At 43.9% G+C, this 20760-nt stretch overlaps 1 protein-coding gene across 2 annotated transcripts in view; it reads left to right on the forward strand.

The window, feature by feature from the left end:
- The window catches only part of JMJD1C (jumonji domain containing 1C), a 490497-nt gene that overhangs the window by 455081 nt on the left and 14656 nt on the right, over positions 1-20760 (forward strand). For both annotated transcript variants that reach the window (XM_082267995.1, XM_082267996.1), the window contains 3 exons: positions 2229-2507; positions 16552-16720; positions 16805-16895. In XM_082267995.1, coding sequence (XP_082124121.1) covers positions 2229-2507; positions 16552-16720; positions 16805-16895 — 539 coding nt within the window. The remainder of the gene's footprint in view (positions 1-2228; positions 2508-16551; positions 16721-16804; positions 16896-20760) is intronic.

A 20760-nucleotide genomic window follows, 5' to 3' on the forward strand; every position in this document is an offset into this window, starting at 1 on the left:
GGCTTTGCGACCTACTGGTCAGAAACTATGTGGAGCGACTCCTGTGAGGGTGGCTGAGGCCACTGCCTCCAGTTTGGGCATCCGCCCTCCCCTCTGCTGCCCCTGGGTGGTCGGCTTCTCTGCGGCTCACGGCTGGGCACCCAAAAAAATCTGATGAGCAACTTGAAAATTCATTGAGAATTGCTACTACTTCCATCAAACTAGATGTTGATGCATCAGTTTATTAAAAACTGTGTCAAACATCGCACTAGTTTTATATTGCCCACTTTTACTTTTATGATAAAAATATTACTCAGGTACAGTATCTACATCAGCGATTTGTTGAGGTGTAATCTGCCTGACTTTTTCTGCTCATCAGCTACTCACAGGGCCAGTTCACACCACGTGAAGTCTAGTGGTTTTTTTTTTTTCTGCATCAAAAACGCATGAATAGTAGGTTATATGGTTTACAATGGCATAGTTCACACCAGTGCAGTCAGGTACAGCGCACTCCAGTTCCAGAAAAAAAAAGTAGAAAATGCTGCCTTTTTTCTGTACTGAACTGTATTGGAACACGGTAAAATGCATCAGTAATGCATTGGAGCACATCTAACTGCACAAAAAGCACATTGGAACACATGTTCTTAAGTTGAAGAAAAAGAAGGGAAAAAAATTCACTGGAACACATCAAAAACTCACCAAAAATGCACAGGAACTCATCAAAAACACATAAAAAAACAATATGCAGGAAAACCTCTGGAATGCATCCGGACTGCGTTTCTATGTTGTGAACTGGCCCCCATTGCTAATGCATTTTATGAGTGACCCAAGACAGTTCCTTTTCTTACAATGTAGCCCAGGAAGGTCACAAGTGTTCTTTTTTTCTATTTGATAAGCACACATTGATGGAGCTTATGTATTATTGTTGTAAGTGTGCACTACACTGCTTTTTTTTGTACTTAAGTCATTGCAAACATACTATGTATGGGTATTACCCTTGTTTGGTGTATTGCTTTATTAGTCTTTCGTAGCTTGGAGCATTTGATGCTCATCACAGTGAGACTTCATTTTTCTTGTTGTAACTTTCCAGTGTGGCTTTGAATCTTATTGGTGATTGTGGGGAAATATAGTACTTTAAATGAGACTCCCTGTATAGAAAAGAAGTTTTGGAATTTGTAAAGTTTTGCAATTGCCAACTAAAATCAAAATTCGCCTCAGACCCTTTCTATGCACTTTTAAAAGATTCCTTTTCTGTTTTTTTTTTTTTCTTTGTTTTTGCTTTGCTTTTCTTTTTCTTTTTGGCCACTTCTTAGCCACGCTGTGTAGCCAAAAGATAACTACAGCTTGATGGGTCCAGTTCTGGGAGGGCGCCAATGGACATCCTCCCAGAACAGCGCCTGCTGGGGCGAGCATCTGGTACGCTTTCTGATTGCTAGGTCTAATCACAATGGCCATTTACCATGTGATCAATTTATGTCCAATCACAGCTGATCACTTAAAAACAAACTTACCAGTTATCTGCATTCCTTTCCTCACACGCTGTCATTTTGTGAGGAGAGGAGAGCCAGTAACTGGCAAGCCTGACTAGGGAAATTTACACTGCTAATCAGGGCACTGATCATCAGTGCCACCCATCTGTGCAGCCTCATCAGTGAAGGAGAAAAATTACTTATTTGCAAAATGTTATAACCTAAACTATTTTTGTATTTTCCGTTTAGCAAAAGATAAAAAGCCTAGTTGTGTTTAAATTCCACCAAAAGAAAGCGCTATTTGTCCAAAAAAAATAACGTTTTTATATGGGTACAGTGTTGCATGACCGCGTAATTCTCATTCAAAGTGGGAAAGCAAAAAATTAAAAATTTGCCTGGGCAGCAAGGCGGTGAAAGTGCCATATATTGAAGTGGTTACTGATCAATGAACTAAGGCTTGACAATTCAAGCACAGCACAGTTCTTGTACAGCCCCATTGTTGCATTACTGGATTTCCCAGTTGGTTGTGCTGCAGATGAAGTCTAAAATTGCTTCTATATCAGTTACACTTATAAAATATCAAGAGCGAAATATCAGTTCTGTTGCTTGGAGACACAAAAACAGGGATAAAAATTCCTCTGTGACCCAGGTAACCTTTAGTACACCACCTTAATGCATGCAGTTTACCATCTTATTCGTAAGTGCCTTTTTAATATAGTTGCTTCCTCTGGAATATGTGCCTAATCTTAGCAATTGTGGTCTATTTTCTTCTAAATACAGAGCGGTAAAGGGGGAAGGTCCATGCCAAACATCTTGGATGACATTATTGCCTCAGTGGTTGAAAACAAGATTCCTGCTACAAGGCCACCTAAACTCAACATAAAAACTGAGCCAAAGGAGGAAATTCCCGAGAGCCGCAAGCTGTCTCAGGATCAGAATGCAAGGACTTACATTGATATTCCACATTCTTGGATCTGTGATCGGCACATTCTATGGTTAAAGGATCATAAACATAACTTCAACTGGAAGCTCTTCAGAGAGTGCTGGAAACAGGGCAAGGTTAGTATGGGATGTCTGGGTGATAAATCTGGCTGGACATGCAGTGTATTTTTAACACCTTTTGTCAGTAATGTACTACAAGGAGGAATGTCTGCCTGTTTACAGCTTAATATAGAGCTCTGTAAATATCCTATTATGAGCTCATCAGAATAGTAACACTAATGAAGTGTGTGTCTCATCTTGCACTGTAGCATTATCATGTAAACCTTTCAGGTTTTTGTCAGTCATTGTCCCTGTGGATTTTTTATTCGCTCGCAGATATTTGGGACCTGCGTGTGATGCAATGTTGACTATGCAATCACAGAATGTATTGGCATCTTCACTGGTGAACAGGCTTAATAGGTTCAAGTTATACTTTTATCTGGGCTTCTTGGTGGTTTTTGTTCATGTTGTTTGAAACTTGGATGAATGAGATTGATATTTGACCTTTGTCTGATCCAAGCTCCTAATTACTGATGGATAGCGGCATTACATGTGACCCAGATTCCTGGCTAGGGCTGTCATCCTCATCAGCCTTTGCTATCTAATGAGTCAGTGACCAAGTACAAAGCATATAGCCAGTGAACTCTGAGAACCAAGCTCCTACCCAGTGTAATGGTCCTAGGTTGCAATTCATTTGGTAATAAGGCCAAGTACAAGTCTGCATTGTAGATTCTGTATTTCTGTCCTCAAATTAAAGTTAACTTTATGTAATAAAGTACGTCGCATATGCGGTCTTCTGAGCTGGTTCACTTCTTTGTGACACGGGAATGGGATTTCCCCTTCTAACAGGAAAAATAGTGTGGTAAAAACTGTCATCACCTTTATATCAAATATTCATGTTGTTTCATCCAGTTGAAGCACCTTGTGACAACAGCTTTCATGTTTTCTTGTCTTGTTTGGTCTTAGGATGTCAAATCCTTTATTAGATTTTTCAGAGAGCTAATTTTCAAACTGTCCAATTTTTACCTTTCCAGTTTTAAGAGTATTGAACTGTGCATTGATATGTTGTCTGAAGCGCTAGCTGCAAATGTGGTTCGGTTACAAATAATGTATTGCTATGTTATCAACTCCTTTATGACTGCCATATTCATGTGTCGCTGTCTTGTTCTGGCACATGCTCATAGTCTACTGCCGATGATCAGGAACCAGTAGGATGGGCTCCCAATTATGTCATCAATGTGCAGCCGATGCATGCCAGATGATTGGTGGCCCTTTCTACCGGTCTGCGGCCCCATAGCCTCTTTAAAGCACCAGTTTCCAGCGGCATAAAGGGGTTGAATATTTAATAGATGTATTTGGCTAGGGTCAAATTACGCTTTTTGGCTCAGTGGTTGAAAGATTCTTGAGTGTGAGATTCAAGTGCTTGAGCCAGTAGTGCAGGGAGTGTTCAGTAAATCGGATTTGGGTGTGCACAGGCTGCTACTGTGATTGTTATATGATAGGATGATCATGTTTTGTAGTGGAATATCTTAGTTTGTAAGTATCTTATGACGAGTTAGAAAATATTTATTGAATCCTACATTACTAAAAATGAAGTTTCCTATTGTAGTAGAGTCCATATTATTCCACTATTAAGTGTAACTAAAGGCAACACTTTTTCCATTCTTGATCGATCATTTGAGGGTTATAACCCCTGTCAGTTTATTTTTTACTACCTGTGTTCATTGGGGAGATTTCTTTTCACTTCCTGTCCCATAGCCAAAACAAGTAAGAGGAAACCCCTCCAAAGTGAGGGAATCCCGGTGTGGCGCCAGTGTCCCCATTGGTAGATTTCCCCTCTGTTAGTGTTCCGATGTCGACCCAAAATGTAGGATTTTCTTTTGCTTTCCCTTTTGGTGGGGAGTTTTACTGACCTCGCATTTTAAACAGCTCTTCAAGCATGCAGCTGGGAGCTCTGCCTGTCACATAACCAGAGTTTATAATGTTTATAACTCATATTGGTTGAGAAAGGCTGGTCAAATCACTTTGAGATTGCTTTGTATCCTTTTCCAGCTTTATGCAGATCTGCTACACTTGATCATATGTCTTCAGAGAGCTACTTTTTGCAAGGCATGGTTCACATCAGCTGATGCTTCTTATGAACAACAATCTTAGAATGTTTGATTGACTTTTATCAATCCAAGTAGCTCTAAACCACACCTCCAAACTGGTTTCATTGATTGGACTCTGAGTGTGCAAACTACTGACTCCAATTAGCTTTTGTTAAAATAATTAGTCTAAAGGGTTCACTTGAACCCATAGACTGATTCTAGTCTCTAGGGTTCAGTGGGAACCCGGGCTGAATGGGTGTTCAATAAAAATGAAAAATTAGGTCTGTGTTATTGGCTTAAGCACCTTGTATTTGCCAGTTAATTCAATGGGGTTCATATACTTTGTCTTGCCACTGTATATAGTTGCATTTCTTGTTTTTAAAATAAACAGAAGATAATGTCTTGCCACTTTATATTCATCCTGATTAGATAAAGTTCATCTTAAACTCTGACTCCTACATAAATTGGAAGCTCTGATATCATTTTGGCCAATCAATTAAATTGGGATAAAAGAATTACATCAGGAATACCACTATCCCTGGATCTATAAAACGTTTTTTATACAAGGTCATAGAAAATTGGCATGGCAAATTACTGCAGAAAACCAGTTGGTTTCAAGGGGTTCACATACTTTTATTGCCACTGTAACAGCTAGAATTAGCATTGCCAGCTAGACCGGTATAGGTATACATTTAGGTGTGATTTTCAGAGACGACATATGTGGGAATCTGTCATTAAACAGCTGATTCATTTTAAAGTAAACAGAGTTGACAATTATTCATCCTCCTAAATGTGTCTGTGGATTAAAGAGGATTTTGCCAATACATAGCAGATATGCTACATTTCAGCAAAAATTACATTTGCCAAAGAAGGGCCAACCTATTTTACATTGTAAGTGAAGTTACTGAAAAATGTCAGTTTTAAATCAAAGTGCTAAAAATACAAATTCTTCAAATATTCAGTGGCTTCAGAAGACAATAGCTATTTTTGTGAGAGAAGCAGACTTCTCTACAGTGATCCAACATGCCTCCTGCTGAGTCAGAGCATGAACTAGGCAAACTCACACCTCACATTCCCTGCTGATTGCCTATCCCTAGCGCTGACTCGGCTGGAAGCGTATAGGACTGATCCTCTCACAGATGGCAGCAGTCCTCTCTGCAACCTCCTGCCCTGCCATTACCTTGGCAAAAGGTGCGCCAGATTTACCAGCCAAAAAATAGAGTACAACTTGCAGAATTTGTTTTCTAATTGGCACCCTGATTTGTGAGGATGGTAAAGTTGGGCTTTAAACAGGAATTTCTCTAGCGCTCATTGACAGACGTAGTCCTCGGTGATACACCACCTTCGGGTTATGTTGCCTCCACAGGAGCAGGACTAGACAGGAAATTAAAAAGCTCTGGCCACACCCCAGGGGCAGTCCCAGAGGGTATATCCTCTCTCTCTCTGCCTCAGCAAATCAGTTATTTTCTGTCTAGTTAGGAGTAAGGACCTAGATACCTTGCTGGGATCTTAGGTCCTGGCAAGAATTTTTTCTTAAAGGATTTTTTAGACAGCTTTTTTTCTCCAGTGTTCCTGTGAGATCTTCAAGCAAGAAAGCTGAACTGGGCGACGGGCTGGATGTTGAGATCCGGTGGTCACCCCAGTTCAGCCTACGAGCGCGTGCAGGCCATAGCTCCGCGCTGGGTCGGCCGCGACAAAGTCCCATTAAAGGACTGTCCACGCGAGTTAAACGTCTCGCTGAAACGCCAAAGACCATGAGTCACGACGTCCGTATCGGTCGACAGCCCTCCCGCCCCGGTGGAGAGGGGTACTGTCAGGAGTTGGTGCCCGCCTGGTTCCGGTATGGTGAGTAGTATGTTCCCCCTTTCCCCCTGACGGGTTTTGTGGTGAACGCGGGCCCCTCTCTGTATGGTAAGATAGAGTCCCTTTCTATCCTACAACATGACACAGATCCTCCTACTTTGAGTGTGATTTTATGTGTGCAAAAAGCCAGGAGGCTTGGTTTGGGAGCTAACAATCTAATTGTATACATGTTTAAAGATGTAATCTGTGGCATTCTGGGAATCTTATGGGTTAAGAATAAGCTACCTACCAGTCAGAAGCCACGGACATGTAGACTGCCTTCCTAATCAGATCTCCAGCTATTAGCAGGCCTCCCGAACGGCCATGCGGTCCGCCAGGGCCGGTACCGCCAACCACGCCATATCCCCATGCAGAGAGAGTGTTGTGTGCCCTGCAGCACACCGCTATTCAGTACGGGCCGCCGCCATTTTTTTTTGCTGGATCGCACGAGCCGCCATTTTGGCGTAGCCTCGTGTCTCCAGCATGGGGGCGGCCATGTTTGAGGTGATCCAAACACCTCGTGGAGCTTGGGGGAGGCGCCGGAAGGCGTACAGAGGGGCGGAGCCGCCTCCTTTTTTCCTGGGCAGCCAGCCAAAAGACTTCCTGTTTGTCAAGACAGCGCTGTAACCTGTTGCAGTTAAACTCTGAGCATCAAGTGGTGAGCCTGGGGGTCTATCTCTCTCTCTCTCTCGATCGATAGGGATCCCTAGCAGGTAACACTAAGGGGCTTTTGTGGCGCTGGGGGTCGAAAAAAAAAAAAAAAAAAAAAAAAGTTTTATTTTTGAATTATATTATCCAGGAAGTAACTGGAATTATCATGGACCCTGCCACACATATTCCCCCACCTGTTTCCCTCGAGGGGGCCACGGGACCCGCCGGTGCACAGAGTATAGAGTCATTTACAGCAATTTTGGATTCTATGGTGGCTCGGGTGGAGGCGGCCTGTCAGGGACGGGGGTCAAGGAAGCGACCCCCGCCTACCCCTATACCATCTGACACCTCTGACTCAGATTCAGAGGTGGTCACGGCAATTGCAGGTTCCTCTGCAAGGGCTGTTATCCCAGGTAAAGCCCCCTCAGACAGTGAGGAGGACGCTTCTTCTCCTGCTATTATTCAGGAAGAAGCATTGGTGGACGCACTAGTTGTGGCAGTGCAGGAAACCTTAAAACTTGAGGCTTTACCAGCAGAGGCAACTGAAACAGAGATTCCTTTTGGTACTAATAAGCCCATCAAGACGATGAAGGCTTTTCCTGTACCTAAATGTTTTGGTAATCAGATTAAAGGAGAATGGGAGCATTCTAAACGTACCTTTACTATTTCCAAGCGTATTGCTAGACGCTATCCGTTTGAGGAATCCATCATTAAGAAATGGACGGTACCACCAGTCGTGGATCCGCCTGTTTCCAGGCTGAATAAAGCCACGGTTATTCCAGTGGAGGACACTTCGTCCTTTAAGGATCCGGTGGATCGAAAGATGGAAGCAGAGTCCCGCACCATCTTCTCTCTGATAGGGTCAGCTTTTAGACCCGTAATTGTTATTGGTCTAGTTTCCCAGACACTTACGGAATGGGCGAAAATGGTACGCCAAGATCTTAGGGGAAAAGATATTCCCCAGGAGACATCTGATTTGATGGAACAGATTATACAAGGGCTACAGTTTATCTGTGACGCAGCCTTGGACACTACTCCCTTATTAGGGCATGCATCTAAGACAGCGGTGATCCTCAGACGTGTGCTGTGGTTAAAATGCTGGTCAGCTGACCTAGGTTCCAAGAAGACCTTGACAAATCTCCCCTTTCAGGGGAATCGTCTATTTGGGGCCAACCTAAATGAAATCATTAAGGATGCCACTGGGGGCAAGAGCACTTTTTTGCCACAGGCTGCTAAAGCTAAGGGACCTCGCAACAAGCGAGGACCTTTCTTTACCGCCCATAAAGGGCGCCCGGCTGGTACTAGCGGGAAAGGCAAGACTCCTCCAGGAGGGTTCAAGAAGGGGACCAACCCAGCCAAACCCGAAGCAAAGGAGTACACAGCCTGAAGGTGCGCCCCCACCCGGTTTCAGGGTGGGGGGACGTTTTCACCGGTATTCAGGACATTAGATCGAGCATCAACCACTACTACCGGTGCGATTCTTCCCTTCCAACATTTAAGTACTACAGGAAGCGGTAGTTACCGTTCCCTGAATAGATCTTTTCCTTTACCTTTTCCCAAGATTAGTCCCGATACCTCACAGGAATCGGATCTGGTTGACCAGATAGGCCAAGTAGCCTCGAGTCGGGTGACTTCGGTCCCTGAGGTTCAACCAGAAAAGATCACCTTTCCTGATAACTATCAGGTATCTGATAAATGTGTGGGAACAGAAAACGACCAGACTTTCTCGGATGGTCGGGGCCAGATACCTCTAGGGACGCCTGGTTCAGATTCAATCAGCGCCAGTGGTCCTAGAAATTCTAGGCTGGCCTCCTCAAGCCGGCCTGGCCGACTTGGACATGTTAGTCGTACACGTTCCGTGGGAACTTCGTCTCAGGGAGTGTCTGTGGTCTCAAGGACCAATTTACCATCATGCTTTACAGTCGCTGGGTTTAATGGCCTGGCCATTGAGACCCAAGTACTGAAGGACAGAGGTTTGTCAGCTTCAGTCATTCCTACCCTTATTAAAGCAAGGAAAGCGACTTCCAGCAAAGTCTATTATCACACATGGAAAACTTATATTGCGTGGTGCGAATCTTTAGGATTTCCTCCACGTACCTATTCGGTGTCTCGAATATTGGCCTTTTTGCAACAAGGGGTTGAGCAGAAGCTAGCCTTGAGCACCATCAAGGGTCAAGTTTCAGCAATCCCAGAAGGTGGCCTTCTTGGTGGCTATTACTTCTGCTCGCAGGGTGTCAGAACTGGCTGCATTATCATGCCAGTCACCATACCTAGTGATTCATAGGGATAAGGTAGTACTTCATCCTAAGCCATCTTTTCTTCCCAAGGTGGTTTCAGATTTTCATCTGAATGAAGATATTGTACTACCTTCCTTGTGTCCTCAGCCCAAGCATCATCGGGAACATGCGTTGCATTCCTTAGATGTGGTTCGGGCAATCAGGGTATACCTGAAAGCTACGGAATCATTCCGTAAGACGGATTCACTTTTTGTGATCACGGATGGCCCCAGAAAGGGTTTGCCTGCATCTGCCGCGACCATTGCCAAATGGATTAGACAGACGGTGGTACAGGCTTATTCTATTAAGGGTCAGAGTCCTCCGTTCCCTGTTAGGGCGCACTCCACTCGAGCGCTCAGTACTTCCTGGGCCTTTCGCCATCAGGCGTCAGTGGTCCAGGTATGTAAGGCGGCCACCTGGTCGTCGGTACATACCTTTACAAAGTTCTATAAAATTGATGTGACGGCATCGGCGGATGCCTCATTTGGCCGCAAGGTTTTGCAGGCCGCAATTTGAGGAGACCGGTGGTCTACCTCGAGGGTTTTTTCTGTTTGAAAAAAAAAAAACACTCTTTTTTTGTTGAGTCTCATCATTAAGGATGAGCATTGTAAACTTCTAGTTGGCACCGGTTGGGCCTTCTAGATTGGGATTTGATTTCCATTTTCCCACCCCTCAGTTGTGATACTGCTCTGGGACGTCCCGAAGGTGGTGTATCACCGAGGACTACGTCTGTCAATGAGCGCTAGAGAAAAATGGATTTTTGTAAAATCTTACCGTAAAATCCTTTTCTCTTAGCTCATTGACAGACGTAGTCCCCGCCCCTCTGTTTTTTGAGTTGGGTTAAAATCTCTAAAGACTGCTTTTTCACATAACTGATTTGCTGAGGCAGAGAGAGAGAGGATATACCCTCTGGGACTGCCCCTGGGGTGTGGCCAGAGCTTTTTAATTTCCTGTCTAGTCCTGCTCCTGTGGAGGCAACATAACCCGAAGGTGGTGTATCACCGAGGACTACGTCTGTCAATGAGCTAAGAGAAAAGGATTTTACGGTAAGATTTTACAAAAATCCATTTTTTATTGAGTATGGGCCCCCAGAGCCCTTGGTATAATGTGCCTGCATGCACAGCATACTTGCTGATTATGGCACAATTGCCTGCTTACCTGCTCTTCTCCACCAATGTGATGCCTGCTCCCTTCTTTGACACTGTTGCTACCGCCATCTTCTCCCAGTCACCTTCTGGGCTTTTGGAGCTTTATGTCTTCAGCATTGGCAAGCTGCCAATGACTCGGCCTCCGTGCACATGTAAAAGTTATTGTGTCCGATCACCTGACTGTTGTGAAAAGTCTTTTCTGCCTTAAACACCTGTTACCAAAATGGGGCGGTAATTTTTCAGCTGCTATCATTTTTAAAACCTTAAAAAATTGTTCTATTTAAAGTGGAAGTAAACTTCCATCAATTGTAACTAATAGGTAAGCTTATAATGAGGCTTACCTATAGGTACTGTAAATATCCCCTAAACGTGCACCGTCTAGGAGACGGCCACCTGTGCCATGACTCGCGGCTCCCACGTGCATGCGCTGGAGTGACGGGCAGCTCCAGCCAGTCGCACAGCTTGAGTCCGCAGACCCGAAAGAAAGATGGGTGAAGATGGAAGTGGCCTCAAGCTGTGACCACAGGGCTTAGTTTGCAGGTAAGTGTAACATACTGTACTAGTATGCAATGCATACTCGCACATTATGCCTTTACTTTTCAGGTTAGAAAAAATAGAAGCGCTCTACTTCCTCTTTAAATAAAACTACAGTTTTAATAGTTGGTTAACCAAACCTAGTTTTTGGACTCCACCCAGGGTCCCTTTTATTTACTGAGTTACTTGGAAACACTCAGAACATTTTATTTATATTTCCTTAAAACTTGCCATGGGCCAGGTAGTCTCTGTGGCTTAACCACTTAAGCCCCGAAAGATTTTACCCCCTTCCTGACCAGGCCCTATTTTGCTATTCGGCACTGCGTGACTTTAACGGACAATTGCGCGGTCGTGCGACGCTGTACCTAAACAAATTTGACGTCTTTTTTTCCCCACAAACAGAGCTTTCTTTTGGTGGTATTTGATCACCTGTGGGATTTTTTTGATCATGCGCTATAAACAAAAAAAGTGCGTACATTTTGAAAAAATAACTATTTTTCACATTTTTTTTATATGAAATTCCCCAAAAAAAATGTAAAAATCAAAATTTTTTAACATTTTTGGCAAATTTGTTTTCTGCTACATATGTTTGGTAAAAAAAATTGCAATAAGTGTATTTTGATTGGTTTGCGCAAAAGTTATTGCGTTTACTAACAAAGGGAAAGATTTTTGTCATTTTTGTTGTTTTTTTTTCTAACGAGTAATGGCGGCGATCTGCGTTTTTTTTGCGGACTGCGACATTGCGGCGGACAGATCGGACCCTTGACTGACATTTTTGACACTTTTGGGGTTACCAGTGACATAACTACAGTAATCAGTGCTATACATATGCACTGTTACTGTAAAAATGACACTGGCAGGGAAGGGGTTAACTTTATTGGAGAGGGAGGGGCTAAGTGTGTCCCTAGGGGCGTGTTTCTAACTGTGCAGGGATGTGGCTGTGTGTGTAACAGCAGAGATCAACGGTCCTGCATAGCAGGACTGTTTGATCCCTGCTGTTACACAAGGGAGAATGACAGACGGCTGTGTTTACATTAGCCGCCTGCCTTTCTCTCTCTGTAACTGACGATCGCGAGTGACCGGCGGACATCGGGTCCGCCGGTCACTCGCACGGAGGTGTCCGTCAACGAGCGGGAGCGTGCCTCCGGCGGCGCACTCGCCCCCTATTGGCTCACGGGCTAGTGACGTACCAGTACATCACTTTGCCTGCATGGGGCTGACCGCCGCAGTATATGTACTTGCGGCGGTCGGCAAGTGGTTAACAGATTACAGTGGGGATTAAATATTTCACAAATATCTGTTTCTAGAAAGCATTAACTGTTAGGCTAGGTTCATGTAAAGATAATTTTCCAGTGAACTTTGTGCAGTGATCATTTCTCTTTCTCCATAGAAAAGGGAACAGCCCTCACCACATTCCCATATTGAGGTGAAAAGGGGGTCACAGGATTACAAAGCTCTCACGTCCCATGTTCTTGGTAGCCTCTCCTTCCTGGCAAGCCAAAATGTTTTGAGCTTTTTGCTATTGCAATTGGAAGCAATTTCCTAACTGCAACTATCTTCACCAGTTGTACAAGTTTTGTAGATGACCTCACATACGCTCAGAGTAAAGTAGAAGGAAAAGCAAAACACTAGCACATCTTTACATGTTTCCTACCAAGTTCTCAGTATTAAGTACATATATTTCTTCTAAATTTCAAAGTAAATAGCTTTTTACATATATATTTATATATCTGGTCGAGTGCCCGAAAAGCTTTAGTCAGTGTTTCTCTATGTAGTGCTGATAATTCCACTGAAATCCCATACAGCATAACGTCATCCCACCATCGTCTATGGCTCCAAGGTGTTGACGGCCAGGGTACAGTTCTTGCCCACCAGCCACGCACACAGACAAACTTGCTGGAACTTTGCGGTCACATGACCATATGGGGAGAAAAAATATATGCTTTGTGGTTTAGTATAGAATATATGCATTGAATATGTAGCAATAGGGAAGCTACATTTGTGTTTTGGCGTTTCTACTTTAAGGAATTGGGTATCGCAGTGCATCTTTTGAACTGTTGGTGAGACTGGACATGTGTATGAAACGCTGCCTTAGAAGTATTATATGAATTTAATAGGTGTAGACTTGCTTGTGTTTTAAGTTCTACAACTCTTTAACGATAAAGCCTTTCTGCTCCATCACGGAATGCAAGACTTGCCTTTTCTGTCACCCAGGGGACACTGAACGGTGCTAATGAAGATGATCTGGGAAAGAAATGCATTCATTACAAAACTGGTTCTTATGGCTTTAAAAAAAAAAAAAGCAACATCTCTTGTAAATCATCTCCTAAATAAGCTTGACATTTGTAGAAGAGTGCTGCTGAGCGATTTTTCTTCTGAAATTTGCTGAACTCAGCTTTTCAAAGTAAAAGTACTTTACATTTCACCTACTGTTATCAATTTAGTGGCGTGCTTGCAAGTGGAGTGCAGAGCTTCTAAATCATGCAAGTCCTTTTGTGTTATGGAAAACTGCTGTTAATTTTTTTTTTTTAAAGATGTTGGAAAGATAATGGCAGGAGTTCACAGAGCACTGACAAAAGTTACAAAATAGAAAGCAGACCTTTGTAATGTGCTTGTATGTCATTTATATCACCCTGAATCTGGAACCCATTGCCTGCTTCTGAGACTTTGCTATATGTTTTCTGCTCCATGTATTTTGATGATATGCCTTTTATTAGTGGACTAGTGAAGGGAGTATGTTTTCACTGTTGTTCCCACTTACTGACAGTGTACAGCCCTTTTCTCTGCAGGGGTAAGCAAGAACAAGGGAGCTATATGAAACATCAGTTGTCAGTGTATCCAACTCTATTTTTTTTATTACTGGATGTCCATATAGAAGGATCATCTTTTGTATTGATGCTAAGCTGTACTGCCAACCTGTCAGGAAAAAAATCTGGGAGCCATCATTAATAAGGTGCAGGCACTGGGATCGGTCATTCGTATCTTTTAAAGGGAACTTGTCATGACAGAATGGAGGCTGTCATTCTCTGCTGAACTAAGGCCGCCGTATACAGACACGTTATTTCATGATATGGCAAACTGTGCGATAATTGCTACATTCATGACACAAGGTCTGCATTGTTAAGGCTGGTACACGCAGGCCGAACATTGGCCGGTCTAACAGAAACTGGCAACATTCAGCCAGTGTATACAGCAGCCTGTCCGGCAGATGCTGGCCGAACATCTGGCTTCCGTCAAACGGCATGCTGAATAACCAGCATCCGATCAACGCTGGCAGCCAATGGCTGTGAACGCTTACCAGTGTGTTCTGGAGGGGAGGCAGCCCACCCCGTCAGAACACAATAGCTCACCGGGGATATCACTGTGCTAACATCGTATAATACAGTTTTGCATCTCCTTTTTTTTTTTTTTTCTTCAACCCACTAGGTTGAATGAAAAAAACAATACTACCTGCCTGTACCACTATTTATTTAGCCTGTTTATCTTGTAATAAATGTAGCATTGTTTATTAACTAGTAATGGTGGCATTGCACTGTGCTGAATGTTGGATGTTTCTGTTGTTGGAGAATCCTTGTGAAGTTTCAGTATTTGGTCCCAACATGATCTGATCCCAATTTATATGGCCAGCTTTCGTTCCTTTGAATTGCATACTGGCCAGATGGCACCATGGGAGGTGTGCACACATATTTGTCACAGAGATGTGTATCTGTATGGCTTGTGTTAGCCACCTGATATGCAGATTAATCCACCTTCACTGCCTGGACTGCCTAGAGCTGTGCCAGTGTTATCATGCGGCACTATGGATGCAGCCATTGTTCTCTAATGTGTTATGTTTCAGAAGGTGTTGGGGTGCCATGTGTTTTATTTTCATTTAGAAGTTGCTCTGTGTTATTGTGTGGAAATTAATGAAGGTGAAGGCCAAATTGTATTGTGTGTGTGTGTGTGTGGTGTTTTTTTTGTTTTGTTTTTTTTCTCCTCTTATAAAGATGATGCTGTGAAGCTGACATTATCAGGCTCTCAGTGACTGTGCAGGGTATTTGCATATTTCTATCTCAGTGCACTTGGTTCATCATCACATAATCAGATTGCTACAGGGAGCAAGGAGACGTTTCAAGCCATCTGTTTACATCCTCACACCTCGATGGTTGCCAAGCAACATCACAGATGTGTTTAAATAGATATTAATACTATGATGAACAAATAGCATGCAAAATAAAAAGAGCAAGCTAATGATCACACTGTACAAAGGATGTTATTCAGATCATTATTGATATTACAAATACATTTTGAAGCTTTACTGAGGCCTTACAGAAAAGGAGCTTTTAATGTATGCACCACCGTAGGCCAATGGCAGACAAGCGTTGTGACACAGCGGTGTGTCTAAAGCTGGCTGTACATAGGTAGGTATGTTTTTTCATTCAACCAGCAGATTAAACAGAAAACTGACCCGATTCCCCCATCCACATATTTAAGTTGGGGGGGGGGGGGCGGTTCCTCACTGCTGCTCTTTTGTATCCTGTCCATAGGAAGACTTCCTCGCTGTCAGAATACCTGGATCTGCACTGGAGGATATTGTCCGCTGTGATGATCGAGTAGCTTTTAAGGTTGAACAGAAGTTGATTGATGGATCAACTTCTGTTCAACCGCAGTGGCCACACACGGATCTAAATTCAGCCGGTCCTTACTGAACAAGCCGATATTCAATCCATGCATGGTCAGCTTAACTCTTACTGAGTTGTCACCTCACTGAAATGAATTGAGATCAGTCTTCCTGCTTAATGAGGGTAGAGAAGAGTGTTTTCAGACATGCATTATGTGGCGTTTTTGTGAACTGATTACTTATGTCATGGCGATTGCGCTCTCCCACGCACCTCTGTGATGGTGATTGCGCTCTCCCACGCACCTCTGTGATGGCGATTGCGCTCTCCCACGCACCTCTGTGATGGTGATTGCGCTCTCCCCCACACCTCTGTGATGGCAAAACCTGATGTGCCATAGCTGGAGATAGACACAAGAAAGTGTTTTGTTGTTCAAAAAGTGGGAGTGTCAATTATAACCCCTCCCAGTTCAGGCTGCACACAGTGTAGCATATATTTACACACTCCAGGTTATCTTGTCCAATTCTGTTCTCTTTCCACATTTCTTAGTAAAGCCTGGTACACACTGACATCGCTGTGCCAACACAAGCGATATTGGTGTGGCGATCTGTGCTTATGTGTTCTGAGACAGGCGGGGACTCCCTGCCAAGCCCCTCTTCCCACGCCAGAATGCACTAATCAGCGCCTGCAGCCATTGGCTGCAAGCGCTGATCGAATGCTGGCTTTCCTGCTTGTCCCTTCCACAAAAGCTAGTTTTAGACCGGCTTCTTTTGAACAGATTGCTGTATATAGTGACTGAAAGTTGGCCGGCTTAGCAGGACTGCAGAGTGTGTACCCAGTAAGATTGGAGATTGCACTACTAGAAAATCAAATAATGGTAATTGCACAGTCTATTTTACTATGCAATGCAATTGTCTCAAAAGCAGTTATAGTTTTTTCTTTGAAGGGTTAACCATGTAATCTCTGCTTTTATTTATTTTTAGACTGTTATGGTTTCTGGGAACCAGAAGAAAATGAATGCAACTTTCTGGAAGTCAGAAGCAATATGCCATGACTTCGGGGACCACCAAGGAGATCTTCTGAACTGCAAGGAGGGCATTGTGTCTAGTGGAAATGTCAAGGAGTTCTGGGATGGATTTGAGGATGTATCCAGTAAGTGACAACATGTAGCAAAAATCTTTTGCTGTCACAACTGTAGCCTTTCTTAACTGTTACTTTGTGTCTTCCCAAAAACAGAACGGCAAAAACTAAAAAATGGAGAAACCATTCTTCTGAAGATGAAAGACCAGCCTTCAGGAGATGACTTTAAGAACATGATGCTGTTAAGGTAACAGAGACAGATACTTGTATTCGGAATTCAACTTGTAATGTGATTTTATATTTTATAATTCTTTTCTTACACTTTACAAAATGTCTTCTATGGTACATTTTTGCTATTTAAAAAGACCCTCTCACCTTGTTAGTAGCTGTGCTGCCACTATTAGAAATGGTAGTCTGATGTTACTCATGCACAGCTTCAGCAAGGGGACACTCAGATTTGCTGCAGGTCGACAGGATGCAGCATTATTTTAACCTCATTAAAGAGAAAGTAAAGTCTGCTAATTTATTTTTTTTTGCACAGTATACAGTAAATATGTCCTAAACGGTGCAAGGTTAGGAGATATTTATAATACCTATAGGTATAAACGCTAGAAGGAAGTTTACAAAAGCACTTTAAGAGCAAAACATTTGGTATTAACAGATGCCATATGGTACCGTGTGTGTGTGTGTGTGTGTGTGAGAATTGCTTCAAAATTTGTGAATGCTTTTTTGTAAACACTGCTCTTCCAATATACTGAGGCCTCTGTGAACCTAATATTTCTATCTGAAGTCAGAAGGAAAGCTAATATATGAGCTGGTCACCTTTAAGCCCGGTACACACAGGCCAGAAATCATTCAAGAGTTCAGCAGTTTTTTTTGTGGTCAGAAGAACTGCTTTTGAACGCGATTTCAGGAAGTTCAGACAACAGCCCATAAACTCCCCTGCTGATAAACTGCTAAAAATGTCTATATGTGCATGGACATATAGGATAACATAGAGGGGAGCTAAAGGGCTGTTTAAAAAAAAAAAAATTGCCCAAACTTACAAAAACTTGAGTTCAACCAGCAGGCCTAAGGCGCGGTTCACACTGTGCGACTTTGCCAGGCAACTTCAGGGAATGCCTTTGTAATCTTCCTGTAATGTTGATCCAAATCACATCAATTAGGATGACGATCCTACTTGGAGGCAACTTCCATTAATCCTTTTACTGCCAGGTCCGTACGGACCTACAGAACTGCTTGCAGCTGGCCAAGACCTCAATCCTTGTGTTATAAGCTCATGGTCACTTACTCTTTACACTAACTCCCCCCCCCCCCCCCCCTTCACCATTTTGCAGAAAGGCGCAATTTAAAAATATTTATTTATTCAACACAGGTTAAGCTTTTATATTTAGTATGAATTTACCAGGAATTTTGTAAAATTAGCTTTGTTTTTATCTGCTAATAATGATTTTAGTGTACTTATAGTGAAAATATTGTTTTGATAAACATTTGTGCAAATAACACAGGGCCTAAAAATTCAGTAGCACCTTCTTTTTATTAGAGGTCAATTGCTTTCAGAAAATATATGGTTTGGGGGGTCTTTCACAAATTCAGAAAGCATAAGGAAAAAATGAAAACCATCAGATTTTTTGAGAAATTTGGATATTTACATTTTTGCGTACGTTCGATCGTCACCATTTTGCAAAAAGGCACAATGTAAAAAATTAAAATCTTTGTTCAATACAGGTTAAGCTTTTATATTTAGTAGGCATTTTGTAAAATTTGCTTTGTTTTTATTGGCTGATAAGGATTTTAGGGGATTTTTAGCACAAATACTGTTTTGATAAACATTCGCGCAAATACCTTAAAAATCAGTAGCACCTTGTTTTTATTGTACCGGTCATATTCTTTAAAAAAATATATGGTTTAGGGGGTCTTTTACAAACTCTGAAAGCTATATGTGGAAAAATAAAAAAGCAAAGGAAAAATTGCAAAAATGGTCTGGCTAGGTCCTTAGTCAGGAGTGAGGACCTAGTTCCTTGCTGGGATCTTTGGTCCTGGCAAAATTTTTTTTTTTCTTTTTAGATAGAATTTTTTTCCTACTGGACTTTTCTTGTGAGATCTACAATCAACGGCCGGACTGGGCGACGGGCTGGATAATTTAGATCCAGTGGTCACCCCAGTCTGGCCAGCGACCGCGTGGGCCCCTCCTTGGGAAGGTCAGACCCCAGGGTTCCCCTCCTTCTTGCAGGCACTTCCCCCTGTAGAGTCCCTCACTTGCTTCCTCTCCACATATGCTTGGGTGGTCTGGGCACTGTTCCTGGGGTGGGGGCAGGACACTTACTAGCAATGGGGGCCAGGGGGTTGCGCTGCCGGTGACCGGACGATCGACTGTGTGCGAAGGGGGTGTACCTGTTTGGGGGCTTCTGCCAGGGCCCCCCATCCGGCCTGGTCTCCCTCCTGGGTCCTTGTCTGCCTTGTGGTGCTGTTTTGTTGTGGCCTGTGTATTCCTGTACACGGCGGCTATGTTTGGGTAGTCTGGCGGCCATTTTGCTGTGGTTTGCCATTTAAAATAGTAGCGGCGGTGATTTCGGCGGTGGGAACCCCTTCTCTTCCCCTGGTGCTGACTCCTGGATGATTTTACTTCCTGATAGCCACATGTGTAGTTCATAATCCTGGTGGCTGCAGGCACTTGTTTCTGCGGGTGGTGAGTCTAGTGGGGTCCTCTCCCTCTCTGCTGAGGATTGCTTGGTGCTTGTGCCTGGCGACTGGGTAGTACTGCCAGCGCGGTGGGGGTTGTCTCTTAGCAGTGTTTTACACCTTTTGTGGGGTCCCCATGGTGACTCATAAAGACTTTGGAGCACATTTCCCCACCTGATCCCCTCTCTGAGGCTGCGGGGCCCTCCGGGTCCCAACTATCCATCCATGCACTGACAGCAGTCCTGGAGTCCCTTGTGTCCCGAGTGGAGGTGGCTTGCGGGCAACGGCTAGCAAAACATGCCCCCCTGTCTTCCCCTGCCACATTTGTCTCATCAGATCCTGACTCGGATGCGGCCACCGCAAACGTGGGTCACCCTGCTGGGTCTGCAACCACATGCCTGGACTCCACTGATAGGATGATTCCTCCACGTCTGCGACTGCGCACGAAAAGGTGCCTGTGGATGCACTGGTTGTATCTGTGCGTGACACCCTAAAGATGGCGGACGCAGCTGAAACTGCGACAAAGATTCAGGTACGCTTTGGCACTTAAAAGCCATCCAGAGTGGCAAAGGTGTTTCCTTTCCCTGCCAATTTTGACAGAATTGTTGCTAAAGAGTGAGGATAACCAAGGCGTTCCCGTAGGGATTCCTAAGCACTTTACTAGGCATTACCCTTATGAGGTGTCCCTTCTTAAGAAGTGGACTGTGCCACCAGCGGTGAACCCTCCGGTTTCCAGATTAAACAAGGCAACCGTGATTCCGGTTGAAGAGTCCCCGGCCTTTAAGGATCTGGCTGACCAGAAGGCCGAGGCTGTGGACCTCAAGGTGATTAACTGCCTTGTGCAGGTACAGAAGTTCAGAATGAAATCCGGTCGAATGGTGGGGGCATCCCTGCGTTGGGGGAGATTTCCTCACCTCTATCGATATCAAGGATGCCTACCTTCACATTCCAATATGTGCCAGTTGCCAGCGTTTTCTCCGCTTTGCTGTGGGAGAAGAGCATTATCAGTTTGTGGCGTTACCCCTTTGGGCTCCTCGGTCTTCACAAAAGTGTTAGCCCTGGTGCTAGCTTTGCTACGCCAACAGGGGATCGTTGTACTGGGCTACATGGACCATCTTCTGTGAGCGGAGTCTCCCTTCTGCTCTGGAGGAAAACCTGAAGATAACAATACGAACTCTGAGGGAGTTCAGCTGGTTTCTGAATTTCCAGAAGTCTGCTCTGGCTCCCTGATAGCTGGACTATCTGGGCCTAACTCTGGATTCGGCCTTAGCCAGAGTGCTCCTTCCTCTGGACAAACTCAAGAAATTGCAGGCTGCAATTCGCCTCCTGCTGTCCAACAGATCATCATCCTTTAGGACTTGCAGGTGGGTGCTGGGCCTGATGGTGGTTACGTTTGCACAGTTCCATACGAGGTCCCTGCAAAGGGAGAT

This window comes from Pelophylax lessonae (assembly GCF_965119305.1).
Source record: "Pelophylax lessonae genome assembly, chromosome: 9".
In the NCBI taxonomy this organism is placed as follows: domain Eukaryota; kingdom Metazoa; phylum Chordata; class Amphibia; order Anura; family Ranidae; genus Pelophylax; species Pelophylax lessonae.